This window comes from Choloepus didactylus, chromosome 4 (assembly GCF_015220235.1).
Source record: "Choloepus didactylus isolate mChoDid1 chromosome 4, mChoDid1.pri, whole genome shotgun sequence".
NCBI classification, from domain to species: domain Eukaryota; kingdom Metazoa; phylum Chordata; class Mammalia; order Pilosa; family Megalonychidae; genus Choloepus; species Choloepus didactylus.
In genome coordinates this window covers 94172698-94190173 of record NC_051310.1, presented here as the reverse complement: position 1 = coordinate 94190173, position 17476 = coordinate 94172698, and the positions used below count along the sequence as shown (strand labels likewise).

The window sequence follows — 17476 nt, the reverse complement described above, 5'->3', positions numbered from 1 at the left end:
AATTCTCCATCAAGACTAAAGTAGAAAAGACATTTTCAGACACAAGTAGAAAATTTACTTCCTATGTAGTCTTTCTAGGAAACTACCAAAACAAGTGTGTAAACCCAAAAAATATGGAATACAAAAAATAGGAAATCCACCATGGGAGACTGGTAAAGAGAATCTACAGGATGATGGTGAAGGGAGATCCTGGCATGACAACTGTGCACCAGATGCAGAGGGTAACTAAATCATATTGGAGCAGGGTGATTCAGAGGACAGATAGATCAAGAGCTGTCATCACAACACTATCTGCTATTACACCATTTTTAAGACCTGACAAAACTACAGAAGGATGTGCTCCAATAATGCCAGGGAGTAAACCAAGAAAGAGGAAGACATGACGAAACTGAATTAAACCCAGGAGAAAAACAAAGGAAAGACCCAGGATAAAAGCTGAGTGTGAGGCCTAAAAAGCTACCAGTTCAGATAGAAGAAGAATAGAGATCTCCAAGAGGGATATTTCCAAGGAAAATAACTGACAGATTACTGAAGGCATTGATATTGTGGAAATTGGATTAAGAGGCTATAAGAAGGTATAAAAAAATTAGCAATTGGAGCAAAAAACTAAATATGTGAAAAAATAAGGAAAGTATTAACTTCAGGAAAAACAGAAGAAGGAACTATCATAGGACCCTACAATATTCATTTATGAATAATATTGTCATAGGCATAATGATTTGATTTAAGCAAAAATTATGATATTACTATATTGAAGGATAAATTAGGGGCAACAGAGAAAATGATGGTGTAAGAGAGTTAACTCCTTTTCTACCATAACAGAAAGACAATTGCTAACATCTAAAACTGAAGACTCAAAAGTTAGCAATATTCACATATTACTTAGCATTATGGAAATGCATACATGCCAGAAGAAACAGGTAACAGGTGAAAACCTTGTTTCTGGGAAGATAGGGTAAGAGTAGCGAACCATTGTATTTTGATAGTTGCCCTTTAGTATACTTCAAAGTCTTAAATAGAATTAATTTAATAATATAAAAATTAATTTTCTTTAAAAAGAAGGATTAACAACTTTCTAGATAAAGAACACAGCATATGCAAAAGTGTGGCGTTGTGAAAAAGTGGGGTTTTTCTGGGCAACTGTTAGAGCATAGGAAATGCAGGTTCAAGCAAGCAGTGTGGAAGGCTGCGGAGAGGAAAAGTGGCATCTCCTCCTCACCAGCTTTGTGGATTCTGGCAAGCCTCCTAACCTCTCCTAGTTTCCTCCTCTGTGAAATCTGACTAATAACAGCACTCACTTCACAGAGTGGTTGTAAGAATTCAATGACAATGGAAACAGATGTACTTTGCAAATTGCACTATGCTGTACCAGGGTAAGGGATGCAGAGCATTCTCAGCCTGGAGCCCAGAGGGTTCTGGGTGAGGGTGAGAACTACACTTGGGAACCCAATGCCCAGACAAGCTGTTTAGCTGGCTAGGACAGACAAGGCCCTCAGAATTAGAGAATGCCACAGCTGAAAACCATCTAGAGCTTTCTGGCCCCATGCCCTTGATTTACAAAAGAAACAGGCTCTCAGAGGGAACCTTGCCCAGGGCCCTGGACCTGATAGCTGCACAGCTGGGAGGGACAGGCACACAGGGGTGGGTCCTGTAGGCCACGAAGCAGGTCAGGTTGATGCAAAGGGAAGCTCTGCTGGGAGGGAAGGAGCAATGCCCCGGGGCCAGCTTCCCAGCACAGCTACCCCAGGCTCCTTCTCCACCAAGGAAAATTCCTCTGCTTCCTATTCTACCAGAGGGCTCCCTGTGGCTTCAAATTCCACAGTGAAACAGCAGACAAATGCAAATACAATCATCATCATTTCTAACACTAATACAGAACTTACTACATACCAGGTACTATTCCAAATGTTTTGCTCATATTAACTCATTCAATCTTCACAATAACCCTATGAAGGATTATTATTCTCACTTTACAAGTGAGGCAGCTGAGGTTCTGAAAGGTCATGTAACTTCATATCACATCAGCTGAAAGGAGATGAACCAGGATTCCAAACCAGGCAGCTGAGCTCAAGCTTGCAGTCGTGAGCAATTCACTGCTTTCAGACTCGACAAATCCAAGCCTCAAACAACTCAATTGTAAAATGGGGATACTTTGGGAGAGGGCCTCCAAACTCTCAATTTGATAACTTCTATTCTCTGAAATGAGCTTCACCACTCATCTATGAACATCCACAGGTGTGGAACCTTCCTGAGGACAGATTTGGAAGGGAGCAGAGTGTGTATGTGGCACCAGAATGGGAGGAGAAAGCTAAGAAAGCAAATGTCAACTTGTACAGTTTTGTGCACACAGCCCACCCCCACACCACGTCTATTTCCACAGCATCCTTGGACCTGTGCATAGACCCTGGCATGGAGGGCACAGACAGCCTCATTACCTGTGACGATGCAGGTGAACCTGACGTCGCTGTCCTCGGACACAGCCCGGGACTTGAGTGTGGTCTCGAATAGTGGCTGGGTCTCCTCTGTTAGCTGAGCAATGATGGAGCAGAAGGTGCTCCTAGGAAAGGCAAACAGCTATTCAGTGCAGCCCTCCTCCCCAGAATATTCCACGGCCTGGCATTACCCAGGGCAGCTTAAATCTCTACTCCTGCCCATATCTATGCATCATCCCATGGCCATGGCTACAGCAGATGGGCAACTCTTTCTTCAAGGGAGCCTGAGCCTCCTGGCCAGGTTGGAGGAGGGATGATCTCAAGGGGCTGAATGGAATCCTAGCCCAGGCCCATTTCCATAGGCAGGCAGCCAACCATAAATCAGGCTCCTGAGCATGCCAGACCACCAGCCCCAGCATCTCCATCTCATCAGGAGGCCTCGCTTCACCCTCCACCTTAGAATCGAGGGAAGCTCGTGCATGGGGGAGACACACACATGGATAATCAGGCCTCAGAGATGGAACCCCCAGCACAGCAGAGCCTCCACTCATGCCAAAGAGGTAGAAAGCAGGCAACCCTTAAGGAGACATATGTCCTAGGAGCTCAGAGGCCCACCTGGAGCCAGCAGCCATGGAGGAGGTTTATCCTCCCCATGCCTACACACTCAGAGGCCTCTTCTGGAGCTTTTGGGGCTAAAAGCTCCAGCATTGTGAGCACAGACCCACAGTAGACAAAGAAGTTAGCCAATGCCAGAGATCTGGACCCAAAGGTGGATTCTAATTCCTAGGGGTATCAGAAAAGAGAGACTCAAATGAACTCTGGCCCCAAGCAGAGCTATGGATCTGCTGTGGAAAGTCAGCTGTGGCTCTCCTGCTTCCTCGCTGGATACCAGATGCTGAAGTGAATGCATGGCTGGCAGCTCCAGGACCAGCCAGCAGGACTGCCAAACCACAAACAGGTCCACCCTTGGAAAAGCCAGGACTTTGAGTTCCCTTGTGACTGTTCATCTCCCAGAATTCAGAGGCATCTATGGGCTTACCGAGCCCAGAACAAACTACTCACCAGCAATGCTTAGAGCTTACAGTCCTCTCCTTCCTGGGCACAAGAAGCAAACCACCATGCCAAACCCTTCATGGGCCAGCAGAGACACAAGTGCATTCCTAGGTGTGGAGCGCAACCACATAGCCAGGTTGTGTGGTGCACAATCTACAATCTGTGCCCAGCCCCCCTCTCCCTCCCCACACCCCAGTGTGAACAGCAGGGAGGATTGTGAAGGGGTAAAGTGAAGGGAAGCAGGAGGGCCTGTAGCGAGAAGAACAAATCACTCAAAGCTGCCTTTCTCTGTGCCTCAGAGGAGGGGGTGGCCACCCAAGAGCAATGTGTATCAGTCCAGGATCTATGACCCTACACACTTTGGGGAGGAGTTCCACTTCAATATATTATTTCTGTGGATATTATTCTGGACTTGAGTTTGAGGAGAAACATGGCATCCCAGGAAAAGTGTCTGGAATCAAGTAAGACTTCTGAATGGATGGAGGTCCAGGCTTGGTTTCAGGGAGTTGACAGAAGCCAACTCCACAAAGACTATGCAGAAAAGGGATCCCAGCCTCACACACCTGAATACTTGAGTTGGGTCTACAGATGGACTTCCATAAAGATCCGTGCAACACTCTCCCTTAGGATTCATCTGTTTGATAAGCTTCCTTTTCTTTCACTCTTAAGCCATGAAGAAATAGAGGGTCCTTCAAGACATAGGCCATCAACTCCCTGAACACTCAGGAAATATAAACTTCTGAAAATGTTTCTTGCTGTTCTTCTACTAACAGCAGTTTTTGACTTTGGGGAGTACAGAAGAGGTTGCTCCACTCCCAATCAACAGTTTCTAGGGGAAACTGCCATGCTTACGCTAAAAGGGATCTATTAGGATTCTGTAATTTGCTTCTAAACATTTCTAATTATGTCCCCCCTACACAATTTGAGTCCTACCCTCACCCATGAACATGACCCTAAATCCAATATTCAGCTTAGGCTCTTAGTGATGAAGCTGTTTGGGCAAGTCTAAGAAAATCATTTCAGTTCTGGGTAAGTGAAAAAACAGAAACTATGCTTCAAGAAAATGTGCAGGGACAATGTGCTCATGCTAGATATTCTACAACAGGTATTTATTTTAAATGTTTCGTTACTCTTTTTGGGTAGGAAAGAACACAGCTTTTCAAACTTCCCACACTAGGTCCTGAGCTATATTATAAAAATGTTTCCATTGGGAAACCATAACAGCCAACAGGCGTGATTAGATGAAAGCCCTCTAGTGGAGTGGGTTTGGGGTGCACTGGTGGGGGGGACAGGGAGAGTCACTGCATACACTGACATGTTTCACTGAATGTGACACGGCTTCTCATTGCCACAAGCTTCTTACCCCATCCCCCAAACCACTCAGATGTGGTGTGGATTCTGAATTTGGAAAGCCAAGAGGTCCACACATCTGGAAATGGTCTTGTCCCGCCCTGATACTTGCCAACTCTATGCCTTCATACGGATATCACAGCCAAAACATGTCTCTCCAACAATACCAGAATCGCTAGTTTTCATGATGTTCAAAGAAACCTAACCCTGCCCTTAAGTTTGGTTATTTACTTTGCTTTAAATAAACCTCCCAGTCCTCTTTCTTTCATTACTTTCCACACTCCGCTGTGAATTGGTTGTGTATCTCCTCTCTTCTACCCCCTTCAGACTGCGAGACCCCAGAACAAAGGCCCCTCAGTATTCTCTATTCTCCCCCCATCAAAGGAGCACGTCCATTGTAAGTGCTAATAATGTCTATAGACGTTATTAGTTATTCAGAGTCTAGTTAGCTATGCAGAAGTCTTTCTCTGCAAAAGGAAACTGTAGCCAACTCTCCCCCAATCTACCAGAGTCTGGGATGAGGCCCAAGTGGTAGGAAGTAGCCAGGAAATGTTCCCACTCTGATCATAACAGTCAGTTCAGCCAGGGGTAGAGAGCTGTCCCAGCCAGGAGGCAAGATAGTCATTCAGCCAGCAAACCCTGACCCCTGGGCCTGCTCAGCCCTGCACTGGCTCTGAAGCAGATTCGAAGACTAAGCTAATGCAGGAAAATGCTAACAATGTGCTCCCGGATCTCCAGGTAGTCACAGTTTGCAGGGGTGGAGATCAGCCAAAGGAAAGAAAAATTCATAGAAAGAGCCCAGGGAAAGACGTGGTAGAAGGAGAGCTTAAGGAACTGAAGAGAAGAATAAAAAAGGGTAGTGGACACGGTTGGTTAGGAGACAGACATTAAGGAGTCAAACCTGGATATGTGGTTACAAACAACATGAAAACCCAGCATGGGGAAGAGGTGGTCATGTGACTGTTTTGTTCCCATGGTGTCTCTCTTGTGGGCACAGAGAGATTGTTGCAGGCATCCTCAGGGACCCCTGTCCATGTCTCATCTCCTGGGTGCCTACACCCCTTTCAAATGGTGCATGCAAGCATCAACCCTGGAACCTGTGAGACCCATGCTAATGTAAGTATCTTCTCACACCCTTCCCCTCCTCCAGCCCACTCTTCACCCCCTGCAGCCTGGTTAGTGCACAAGCAGTCACCCAGAGGCCTCTGGATGCCCAGACTCCAGAAAAAAGCAGTCAGAGAAATGCAATGCAATGTGAGTTTACCTTCCAGAGCTGGGGTGAGACAACCGGCTGCTTGGTAAGCTAAGCAAAAAACAGCAAATGGAATCATTAGGCCAAAAAAGCAAGGAGAGGAGGAGGCGAAATCAACAACAGTCGCAAAGTATTAATCGGTCACCATCTGGGGCCCAGAGGCCTTTCTATTAAAAGGGACCAGCTGTCTTAGTTGGCCTGCTCGGCTAGCAAATGGCCCCACCAACAGACACCAATGTATCTGAAACCAAAGAGCTCATTAAGTGCAGCAAAGTCCAGGAAAATGGTTAGGCAGGAAGGAGGCCCCTTGGGGCTGTGCTTTGAGAAAGGTGTGTTCCAGGTATTTGGGGCACTGCCCCCAAAAGGGGGCATACAGATGCTTGGCACATTTCCTCCACCTTCAGCACACCAGCCTGGGAGCAGCTCCTGCTTGAATCCTTGGCCTTCTGGGGAAGAAGCACCCCCATTCCTGGAAATCCCATGACAGGCTGGGAAGGAGGCAGGTGGCTTGGAGAACACCCACCGTTATGTTAAAGTATGGTTAAAGAGGCCACGCAAGGCAAACCAGCTGGGAAAGTGAAGAGGAGAAAAACAAAGCCGTTAATTCAGCAGGAGCCAGAGGCACCCGGCTTATAGTCAGACCAGCACAGAGCCCATTCTGCCTAGGGGCCCCGATTGCCCCTCCTGCCTGAGACAGCTGGGAGTAGACACCAGCTGGGGACCAGGTAGGCCACTGGGGGGTGAGGGCCCACACATGGCTGTCCCTCAGTGGAGATCCAGCCAGTTGGTACGAGCCAACTTTTACCTCTCCCCCCACCTTGCCTAACACAAACATCTCCAGTGGGATATCAGACCCCAGTTCTTTGAGCCACCCATCCACCCTCGCCCCCTCCAGCTGTCCCTACCATGATAAAAGCTCTCCCTTCTTTAATATCAGCCCTGCCTGCTCAATGGCACGTCCAGTCCACAGCGCTAACCACAAGAAAACTCCATCGAGATGTCATCTCTTTGTAACCACAAAACTGAACTCATCCTCTTCACCAAACCCTGGCTTCCCTCCAGTCCTCCTGGTTTTGTGGATATCACCAGTATTCTCCCAAAGTCCCAAGCTTAAAACCTGCCATCTTGTCTTGTAACTATGTAGCTTACATGGGGTGACAGTGTGATTGTGAAAACCTTGTGGATCGTGCTCCCTTTATCCAGTGAACAGATGGATGAGTAGAAAAATGGGAACAAAAACTAAACGAAAAATAGGGTGAGATGGCAGGGGGGTGGTGTGGTGATTTGTGTGTTCTTTTTTACTTTTATTTTTTATTCTTATTTTTATTCTTTCTGGTGTAAGGAAAATGCTCAAAATAGATTGGGTGATGAATGCACAACTATATGATGGTGCTGTGAACAGTTGATTGTACAACCATGGATGACTGTATGGTATGTGAATATATCTCAATAAAACTGAATTTAAAAAAAACAAACCTGCCATCTTGGACTCCTCCCTCTCCTCCATCCCCCAAATCCAGTCAGTTAACAATTTTTGACCCTTCTCTCTCCCCTTCTCTCTCCTCCTGCTGTTGTGCTCTAATCTGGACTCCCACAGCTCCCCCTTTGATGGCTACCACAGCTCCTTTCTCCTTAACCCCTCAGGTCACACCAATTCCCTGAACAAAATGCTATCCCCCACCCCACCCCACTGCCTACTATATTGAGTCTCAACTCTTCAGGCATTTAAGGCCCATCTGATCTGTTCACACCCTCACCAGAACCATGGTTCTCTGCTTCGCAACACTCATGCTCTATTCCAACCAGACTTGTCCCTGTGCTGCCATGAACACATCCATTCCTGGCCTCTGTTGCCTCCACTTTTGTCCTCCCTGCTTGGAAAGGCTTTCTTCCTTCCTTCTGCTTAACTAAATCCTGCCCACACAGCCTTAAAGCCTACGTCTTTGGTAGTCTCTGCAGCTCTCAGCACAGTTCTAGGTCCGCAATGGTATTCAGCAGCTGTTTTATGGAAGGAAGAGAGGAAGAGATGCAAAAAGGGAGGGGAGAAAGCAGGGAGGGAAGTACATCTTTCAAATGGGAAGGGTCTTGCTCTCCAGAAAGAGCTACTGCTCCAGAAAAGATGTAAAGAAGAGAGCAAGAGTGCAGCTGCCTTTGCTCAGAGCTTTGAAAACCCTCTGGGGGCTGCATAGGCAGAACCTCCTATGGCTGCAAGGCAATGGCCAACTCCATCCTTTTACTCTTCACATTAGAGCTGAGAGATTTCTGCTTTGTTGGTCTGAATTTCTTCCTTGGGAAGGAGAGGGAGAGTCAGCTCTTTGATTCAGAGAGGAAAATATCAGGTTCCACAGGTGACACATGTAAGTGGGCAAGGGACTGAACTGGGATAGTGCGCCAACTCCAGCTCTCTGTGTGACTGGTTGTGTTGCCCAGCTCCCTGACACCGCTGTCCTGCTTTCTCTAGGTCTCACCTATACACCCTTACCTGGGCTGTCGGAGGCACCCTGTCTTTAGCTAGGCTCAAGGCTTTCACCCAGGCAGGGAGCTCCTCACTGACTGCCTATGAGAGGGTCAGAATCAGAGGCATCAAATGTTGAGGCACAAGGGCCTGAAAGGGTTCCTAATGCTACCTTCATTTTATAGAATGGGAATTCAGGGCCTTGTAAAGGAAGGTCTCCTCACATAAAGGAGAGAAGTAAGTCTGGAGGAAACCAGGACTGGCCATGGAAGCTGGGGGCTTCCCACCCTTGACTGATTTCCATCTATTCTGGAACATATAAGCCTGTTGCCTCAGTTTCCCTGACAGCCCTAAACAACCTACCTGACCCAAGCAGAATAGCAGAGGTTACAAAGCTGCCTGTAGCAACTTCACAGGCTCTGCTACTGCCCTCAGCTCACCTGGACCAGGACCTCCAAGAAATGAAGGGGCAGGGACTTCTGGGTGTCCTTCAGAAGCCCATCAGTCATAACTGAATCCATCCAACTGTGGGTGCCTTAATCCACCCTAGCCCACCCGCCCTCCTTCCCATAAAGGTGAGACACTAGAGGGAGGGTGAGCTAGGAGGCTGGGACTACAGTCTGGTGGGACAATCTGCCTGTTGGGCCTCTGATCCTAGTGGTCATTGGACATATCCTTGAGCATCCTGACTATGGACTGTAAACCCCTCCAGGGTTAAGGGGGAATGGTGACAAGTACCCCAGCCCCCAGCCTAGCCCAGCCCAGCTGTCCATCAACTTCCAAGGGCAGCCTATCCACATAAGGGCCTTAAGAAGGATGCTTCAAGCGCTCCATGATAAACTTGTACAAAGGTAGATCCAGAAAATGTTGGAACAAAGCGTGAGTGAGGACAGAGCTCACCTCAGTCAGGAGCCTGGGATAGTTAGGGCTCAGCTAGGCTGGACCTGGGAACAATTGGGAAGTCCTCAAAGGACCTCTTTTTCTCTTCTCTCTTGGGCTCTCTCTCCCTTCCCCACAGGCAGACTGTTCTAAGGGACAATGGGCTGTAGGGTCATCTCCCCCAAATACAAGAGTCAAGCAGCCTCATTCACATCCTTCCCTCTTTGGCCAAAGGCGGCCCTCAGGACCTGTGGGGGTCAGTGGTCAGCTGGCAGGAGCAGTGATAAACTTTGCGGGAGCAAAACACAGCCTAGAGTTCTGGGCTAGAAAACCCTCTTTCCCACTGCCCCTGTCCTGCCACCTCCAAATGCCTGATGAAAAGATTCTCCTTCTAAGAGGGTCCCCATTTGGGTCCAAGGGGGACTAAAGTCAACCACTTGCATTCCATCTCTATCTCTCAGGCTGGCACTCTGTTTCATGCTTGTCAGATAGGCAATAGAGATTCATTTGCGGCAGCAGCACCATCTCCACTCTCCAGCCTTTGTCCTCACAGCCCAGGTCCACCACCCCAACCCCCACATAAAATACATTCTACCTGGTTTTCAAGCCCCTCTTCCTTCCCTCCCTTCCCTTCCCTCCAATACTGCTTTGTCAAAGAAAAGTCCTGCTTCCACCTCTTCTATTTGCTCCCCTGATATCAACAAAGGCCAGAAGCAAGAGGCAAAGCCCAGACATAGTCACTGAGACAGTGTGGGACAAGTGTGAAGCTCCCACATGGGAATGAGCATCACCCAGGACTGGAGTGAATGTCCAAATTTCATTCCGATTTTTCTGGAGTGGTTGGCAGGAAGGGGTATTCTTTGCTGGCAGCCAGGGGCCTTGTACTGTCTGACTCAGTCGCTAACACCAGCCCTCAGCCCTGCCCTAGACATGTGACACCATTTGACGAGTTTTATGCAGAAACCGGTTCCGGTTACATCTGAACTTTTCCAACTCCAAGGTCAATGGGACTCAGCCAATCTACAAGGAAGTGCCCAAACTTTTCCTGAATGTCCTTGATGCCTGTTTTTGCGCTGTTTTAGGAACACAGACAACAGGTCCTGAGACAACTTCAGTGGATTGGCTCTTTTCTGCATAACCAGAACAAGTCAAGTTCTGGGGAAATTAAACAACTACTATTCCAATAGTCAAACTGTCACATTTCCTTTGGAAAGTAGGCTCCAGAGTTGGAGGGAAAACTGAGCTGCCCACAGCGGGCAGGAAGTGTCCGTCTCCATGGCAATGCAGGTGTCTGTATGCCTTTGAGTACCTATAAGCTTCACTGTTGTCTATCAGCATCTGTGTCTTTCTATTGTGGGTAACCTAGCTCCTAAAACAAAACAACCACACCTCTTTAGCTCTTGGTAGAGGAGTGAAGGGCTCATCAGCGTGACCCCTCCCTTGACACTCTGCTGCCCCAAACTGGAAAGGGCAATTGGCTCTCTCCAAGACACAAGCCCTCAATCTCCGACATCCCCAGACAGGACCAATCAGCACCTCATCTGATCCCCTCTCCTCACCAGCCTCCGCAACGGTCCTGGGGAACACCCAAGTCTTGGGCACAGAGGAGGAACCTTATTTGCACACGTTTATTTCTTCCTGCTGAATCCCTCCCACCCTGAGTTAAGCAGCCCCCCGCTCAGGCAGCCCCTAGAGCAGCTCCTCCACCACCACCCCTCCCTTCCAGTCAGAGAGGAATTTCAGGCACTCTGGCTTGCCTTATCACTAACTGTGGAATCCAAGTCCAGGGAGTAGCTGGTGCGTGGGAGGAGAGGTGTGGGTGGGAGGGGGCAAGGCAAGAGAGATAAGGGAAACCACCAGGCCCCTGAGATCTCCCCCAATGTAGGGCCTTTTTCCCCTCTGCTGAGCCTCCCACTGTTAGAGGCCTGAGGCCCATGGGCCATGAGGGGGTCCAGAGGAGCCCTGGGGGGCCGTGTGGGCCATCTGGCCTGGCCATGTCCCCAGGCCTTGGGCCTTCAGGCTGGAGAGAGCTGGAAGGAGCCGCCTCCCCGCCTCCCCACCCTCCGCCCAGGCCTCCAGAGGCCGGGCCGCGCGGCCGGCGCGCCGGGACCCCATCTGAGGGCCTTGCTGGCCGCCTCAGCGGATCTGACGCGCCGCCCCGGCCCGGCGCCTCAGCCGCGACTCACCTGGCCTCTGGCCGCACGCTCAGCAGGTAGCTGCGGCTGGCCGGGCTGGGGGTCCACACCGGCCCGTCGTCCTCGCCGTCGCCCTCCTCCCCGGACCGCACGCCGGAGCCCCACCCCCGGCTGGGGGCCCTCCGCGACCCCATGGCGCCGCCGGCCCTCCAGGCCCCTGCCCGCCGCCAGGCCACCACTCCCGCCCGAGGCTGACGCGCGCCCCTATTTATAGCCCCGCGGCCCCGCCGTCGTCACCTGCTGCTGTCCCTCCCCCGGCCAGGCCAGCCGACAGCGGCCTCCCAGGCGCCGGGGGGAAAAGGGGGGTCGCCGAGCCGCAGAGGCCTCTCGCGACCCGCCATGACCTGTCCGCAGGGGCCGACCACCGGGTTCATTCATTCATTCACTCAGCCGACCCACGGACCTCGTAAGGAGCACCCGCTCCCTGGTTGACGCTGCCTGGGCTCCGGGCGACGGGCTCAGGAGCGGCGGCCCAGAGCAAAGCGGGCGCGCTGTACTTGAAATGGAAACGAGGAAATGCCCCTCTTCGTCGAGTTCCTAGGACCCCCGCTTCCTTCCAATCTTTCTTCCCTGCTCCCGAGAACCTACTTTTGCAGAGGAGGAAGCTCAGACTCTGTGAGCTCCCCAGGGGAGGTGCCCTCAAACAGAAGCAGGGGTTGCAAAGAAGTAGCTGTGTGGAGTCCCCACAGCCTGGAGGGGCCAAAGAGGCCAAGGGAAAGGGGCGTTCTGTAAGCTGCTGTAGGAAGTGCTGTAGGAATGTGTTACTGGTGCTATATCAGGATCCCCTCTCTGGGTTGTGTTGACCTTCCAGGGGCCCCAGGGTAAACTGAGTGCTTTTGATAGGAAAGTCTTGGGTTACTATTAATTAACCTTCTTAACTCAGCATAACAAGGGAAGCCGTTCTGTGTTAGAGTCCCCCAGGACACTCTGACCCCACTACATCACCCTCTCACCAAGGTCTATTTGAACATGACTGTTAGTTTGACTTAGTTTCATCTCTTCCACCTTCTTACCCATTTCACTGGTCTTCTAATGTTGACAATTCAAAGGGCTTCTTTGAAGCATTGGCCATTCGCTACAGGGACACCGTTCCACATTCGCCACTGTCTTCGGCCTGGACTTACTAAAAACAATAATGGCTACCTCATATTGAGTGCCACTCAGTATCAGGCGCTGGTCCCTGCCATCATTCTAGTCTCTCTGATGACGCAGCCAACACCCTGGCCACCGGTCCATTCACCTCATCTTTTCATAGGCCTTCACCCCTCTTCCCTTTACCAACCCAGTCAAATGCCCACCACTTGAGCCCCTTCTCATCAGGAATTTCTCCACCTCAAAAAATGCCAATGTCTTACCCTTCCATCTCCCAAGGCCGCTCTCGGCCTCAGGGCAATTCCAGACCTCAACTCTCCCCTAACCTCCCCATTCTTGAGGTCCTTCCTGGCTTCTTTTATCCATCACCACCCCATCCCTGCCTTGCTACCCCTTTCCCCCAACATAGACACAGTAGAAAGTGGACAATAACTTCAATTACACTCTCCTCAGGGATTTCATTTCATTTGTCCTTTGTGGTTAACCTTGCTAAGGTTACTTTGCTGGTTCCTAACCTGGAATCTGGGTGTGGGTTTTTTCTTGCTCCAGGTTAGGCCAATATTTCTGGTTTCCATCCTGTACAGACGGCCTCAGACTACTTGGCAATCCTTTTCCTTTCCCTATAGCAACTGTTCCAAACAAGATCCCAACTCCCCTTTGTTTTCCTCACTTGCAGTGGTCAACTGTTGTTTCAAAGTACAGAGAAATATGAGAACAGGCAAGAACTTCAACTTTAAAGGATGACAGGCTATCTATATCATCCCTATGCCCCACTAATCTCTTCTTCAAAATGTATATTGTTCCTTTCCAAACTTCTGGCCTTCTTGGGGGCCCTGCTCCATCAGTTGTCCCTGTCCTTCCCTGCCCAGCCTTCTTCCCCACAGCCTCTGCAGAAGATCAAATGTTTGGTTTTCCCTGAAATAGTTACCCCATCCTTTACTTACCTTCGCTACTAAACTTCCTGAAAGAGCCCAAGGGGAACCAGTCAAGTTGTCAAGCAGTAATGGATTACCAGAATTGGGTTATAAAGTACAAATGTTCGCCTCCTGAATAAGGTGGAAGAAGCCAGTGAGCAGAGCTGAAGCATAAGGCCAGAGCCAGACCTGCTCATCAAGAGTGGCCAGAAGCCTGTCCCTGAGGGTTAACGTGAACTCCAGAGGTGGTCCCCAGGCCTGGAGCAGGAAGAAGTCTGTGAGTAGAACATGTGGCACCAGCTACGTGGAGAGGAAGAAACAGAGGGTAGGGGATCAGTCAGTGTTGGCAGGAAAGGAACTTGGTAGTCATTCAGTACCCCCTCCACCTCTACTCCACCTTGCTATTGCAAGGCCTCAGTGCTCTCTAGGACACCCCTGCTGGAGGTGCCCACAGCTTATGCATGGACATCTCCAGGGATTAGGAATATGCTACTCCACCAGGCAGTCCATTTCCTTTTCTGGCAGATTTTCCTTTTATTGAATCAAATTCTGTTCTGACCTCTGATACCACACAGAGAAAGTCTAGACTCCCTTTTGCTTTAATAACCCTGCAAAGGTATAAAAATACTGATCATGCAACAGCTCTTTTCTTGACGATACAGCAAGTTCTCTGAATAGTTTCTCTTGAGCAAAATGGCACTGAGAACTCCACACCATGCTAGACATTCCCTTCTGGATATGTCCACTTAACAAATGTCCCCCTTAAGCTAGTGTGCCATGAACATCATACTTCACATATATGAGCCCTTCAGGGCAAAGTGAAGTCCAACTATCAACTTTACTCTGGTCAGTAGACTTTGGAGATCTTATTTTGCTTTTTTGGCACCCATGTGCACTCATGCAGAGGTAGCCTTTTCTATAGGCTGTGGTCACAAGATATTGAGGTCAAAGGTCATTGAGAACTTCTTTATGAAGCATCATCAGCTTCTACACCAGTCAAGGCTCCCTAGACCTGTGGCCCCTCTCAATGCAGGTCATTTATAGGCAAGTTAACCAAAGTCCTGTTCACCCCTCCAGTTTCCTCTTTCTATTACTCTTGCTCTTGATTCCAGCCATTTTGAAGTACGGTCTTAGCCCTGAGCTCAACAAAGAAGCCCCAAGATCTCTGCTGGTCCTTTCCTCCCATGGGAACCTACTGCCTTCTGCTGTAAGCAGCCCTTTCTGCAAGTCAGCCTGCAATGCTCTTGTCTACTTGTCTGACCTCCCTCCAAAAGCTCCCACAACTCCCAGCTCAGGGCAGCTGAGCCCATTCCTAGAGGGTGGAGACTCCAGGTTCTGCAGCTCTGGGATGAGCTGGCCACTCTGGCATGCTAATCTCCAGGGACCTGAGACATGGCCACAGCTGTGCTTGGATAAGTGAACACCAATTAAAGGATTACTGGCAACAAAAAACCACTCTGGATTCTGGTTTAATTGGAAGGAGAATTTGGGACTCAAGTATAGGACTGCCCTAGCCAGGCACCTTCCCCAGCCCACCTGCTCTGATTCCACACCAGACTAGAGGGGATAGGAATTTATTCAGCAAATCTAAGCATAATTAGAATAAAATAATCATTAGATGAGAGAGTGGTTTCTGTGGTGGTCAAGAGGGCAACAATTAGTTGGTGCACCCAGAACACAAAGTCTGCATCCTCAATGAAGCTTAGGAAAGGCTCCACCCAAGCCCTGGGCTCTCCTGGTTTCTTGCAAGGTGAATCTGTCCTTTGCCTCCCCTTCAAGTTTTTTTCAAAGGAACTCTTTGTATCTCAAGTCTCCTTTTTCTCAACAGCCATCAGACACTACTTCACATTCTTATTTTAAAAATGTTAGTACGTCCTGGCAACAACTGTTGTCATTACTACTCACCCATGTTATGCCATTGATAGAAGAATCTGCTGCCTCTATTTCTGATCTCCCTAGCACCCACCACCCTTCCTCCTAACCAGCCACTCCTAGTTTCTAACTGCCGCCCCCTCCCCCCAAAAAAAACTCAAGTGCATTTCCAGGTTCTAAACTCTGCCACCTGTTAAACTCTCCTCCTGCTCTACAACTTTCTATCCCTTTCCCTACCATCCCCTTCTCACTTCCTCACCCTGTCTTCTCCCTTTCCTCATTATTTAATCATATCCAAGGCCTTTCTCGGAAGAACCAGTCTGAGGTAGAAATGGGAAGCCTCCTTTGTAGGTCCCAGAACTCTGGCAAAGAGCTTATTAGAAACCAGCACCTACCCTTCCTCTGACTCAAATGCCAAAATATTCAGCCAATGGGTCTTAGGGCAAAATTTCAAGCCAACTGGTCTGTGGGCTAGAAAACCCCAAAGGATAATGGGAACTGTGCACAGCATGCCCTGGGCTATAAATGGAAAGGGAAGCCTAAAAACATTTCCAGTTTAATGAATGCCAGGTTGAAGAGCAGCTTAATCACTTTTTTCATCAATGCATAATCAACTATCCCCATTTTCACAGAGAATAGAGGCAAAAGCCATGGATTAAGCTTTAGAAGGAGGATCTTGTAGACTCTAGACAATCACTGTATAATACCTTGCCCACCCACGAAACAAGGTGGTGCTACTCACCTACAGCCACCTGAACACTCACTGTGATGGGGGTTTTTCCCAGTTAGAATTAATGGACTTAAGTGGCTTATTCATATCCTCTTGCCCAGTTTTCCAAACAATCAGTTACATATTTGTTGATTTTTAAGATTCATGCAATAGAAGCTGACATTTAAATTTGCAAATAGTAAAAATACATTATATAAAATAAGACCATTATAAAAGGCCAATGCATAAAACAATGAACTAGCCCAAGAATTCATCTGGACCAAGGTCCCTAATGAAAAGATGTCTGGATGACAGAAAAACATGAAGATACTTGGGAATTATCAAGTTTACTGATGAAACCTGGAAAGCCTTGACAAAAGTCAAAAGAAATACATACTCAAAAAAGAGCTAGATTTCTATTTGAAAAAGCATAAATTTGATGCAAATTGAAATACAATAAAAATGATATTGGTGGTGGTAGTGGGACTGAATGGGAAGGATCTTTTTCATTATATACTCTTTTGCATCTTTAAAATTGTTGTATATATCTAGGCAAAAATAAATAAATAAAATTAAATGAAAGAATAAACAAAATAAAATTCTTGTCTTGGGAGGGTCTCTATTTTGACTCGAACACATACAGGAACAAAAAGATTAAATCTAGCCAGGCTCAAGACCTCCAGATATATAAATCCACCCCCTCATTTGACAGATGAGAGAAGTGAGAGACCAAGTAACTGACTTAGCTAAAGAGCCAACCCTGGAACCCAGGGCTTCTGATTTCTAGTCAATGGCTCTCTCCATTTTATCCTACTGCCAGTGAATTTAGTCAAGAAAGAAAGGAATAAATTCCTGGGAATATATCCCAAGGAAATAATTCCAGAGAAGCAAAGTTTTAGGCCCAGTATCCTTCACTGCACAGATGAAGTGGGAATTTGCATGTTAAATAGAAAATGGTTAAGTAAATTATGTAAAACTGGTATGATGAATAAAAAATTATGACCATTATTGAAAACAATAAACAATAATTTAAAGCCTCTGTAGAAAGATGGAAAATGTCCAGGACATAACGTTAAATGGAAAAAGCTGGGTACAAAATGGTATCGAGGCAGTATAGTGTTAGTCACACCTGAGTATTAATTCCAGTTCTGCCCTTAAACAGCTACTGACTAGGGAAATTACTCAGCCCAGAGTATCAATTCACTCTGAACCAATTCTCCAAAAAAAGAATAATAGTAGGACCTATCTCACAGGATTGTTGTGAGGCTAAGTA

General features: G+C 48.2%; 1 protein-coding gene across 6 annotated transcripts in view; it reads right to left on the bottom strand.

Moving 5' to 3' along the window:
• The window catches only part of ALPK3 (alpha kinase 3), a 46476-nt gene extending 34711 nt beyond the window's left edge, over positions 1-11765 (bottom strand). For 2 of the 6 annotated variants that reach the window (XM_037833114.1, XM_037833115.1), the window contains exon 1: positions 2436-2515. Coding sequence is in view for 3 of the 6 variants with exons in the window: in XM_037833113.1 (XP_037689041.1) it covers positions 2436-2557; positions 6100-6138; positions 11608-11750 (304 nt within the window). In the remaining 3 variants the exon portion in view is untranslated. Of the gene's footprint in view, positions 1-2435; positions 2558-6099; positions 6139-11607 lie in introns of those variants that run through there. The other 4 variants (XM_037833113.1, XM_037833117.1, XM_037833112.1 and 1 more) reach the window with 4 other exon arrangements.
• Between the last annotated feature and the right edge of the window lie 5711 nt (positions 11766-17476).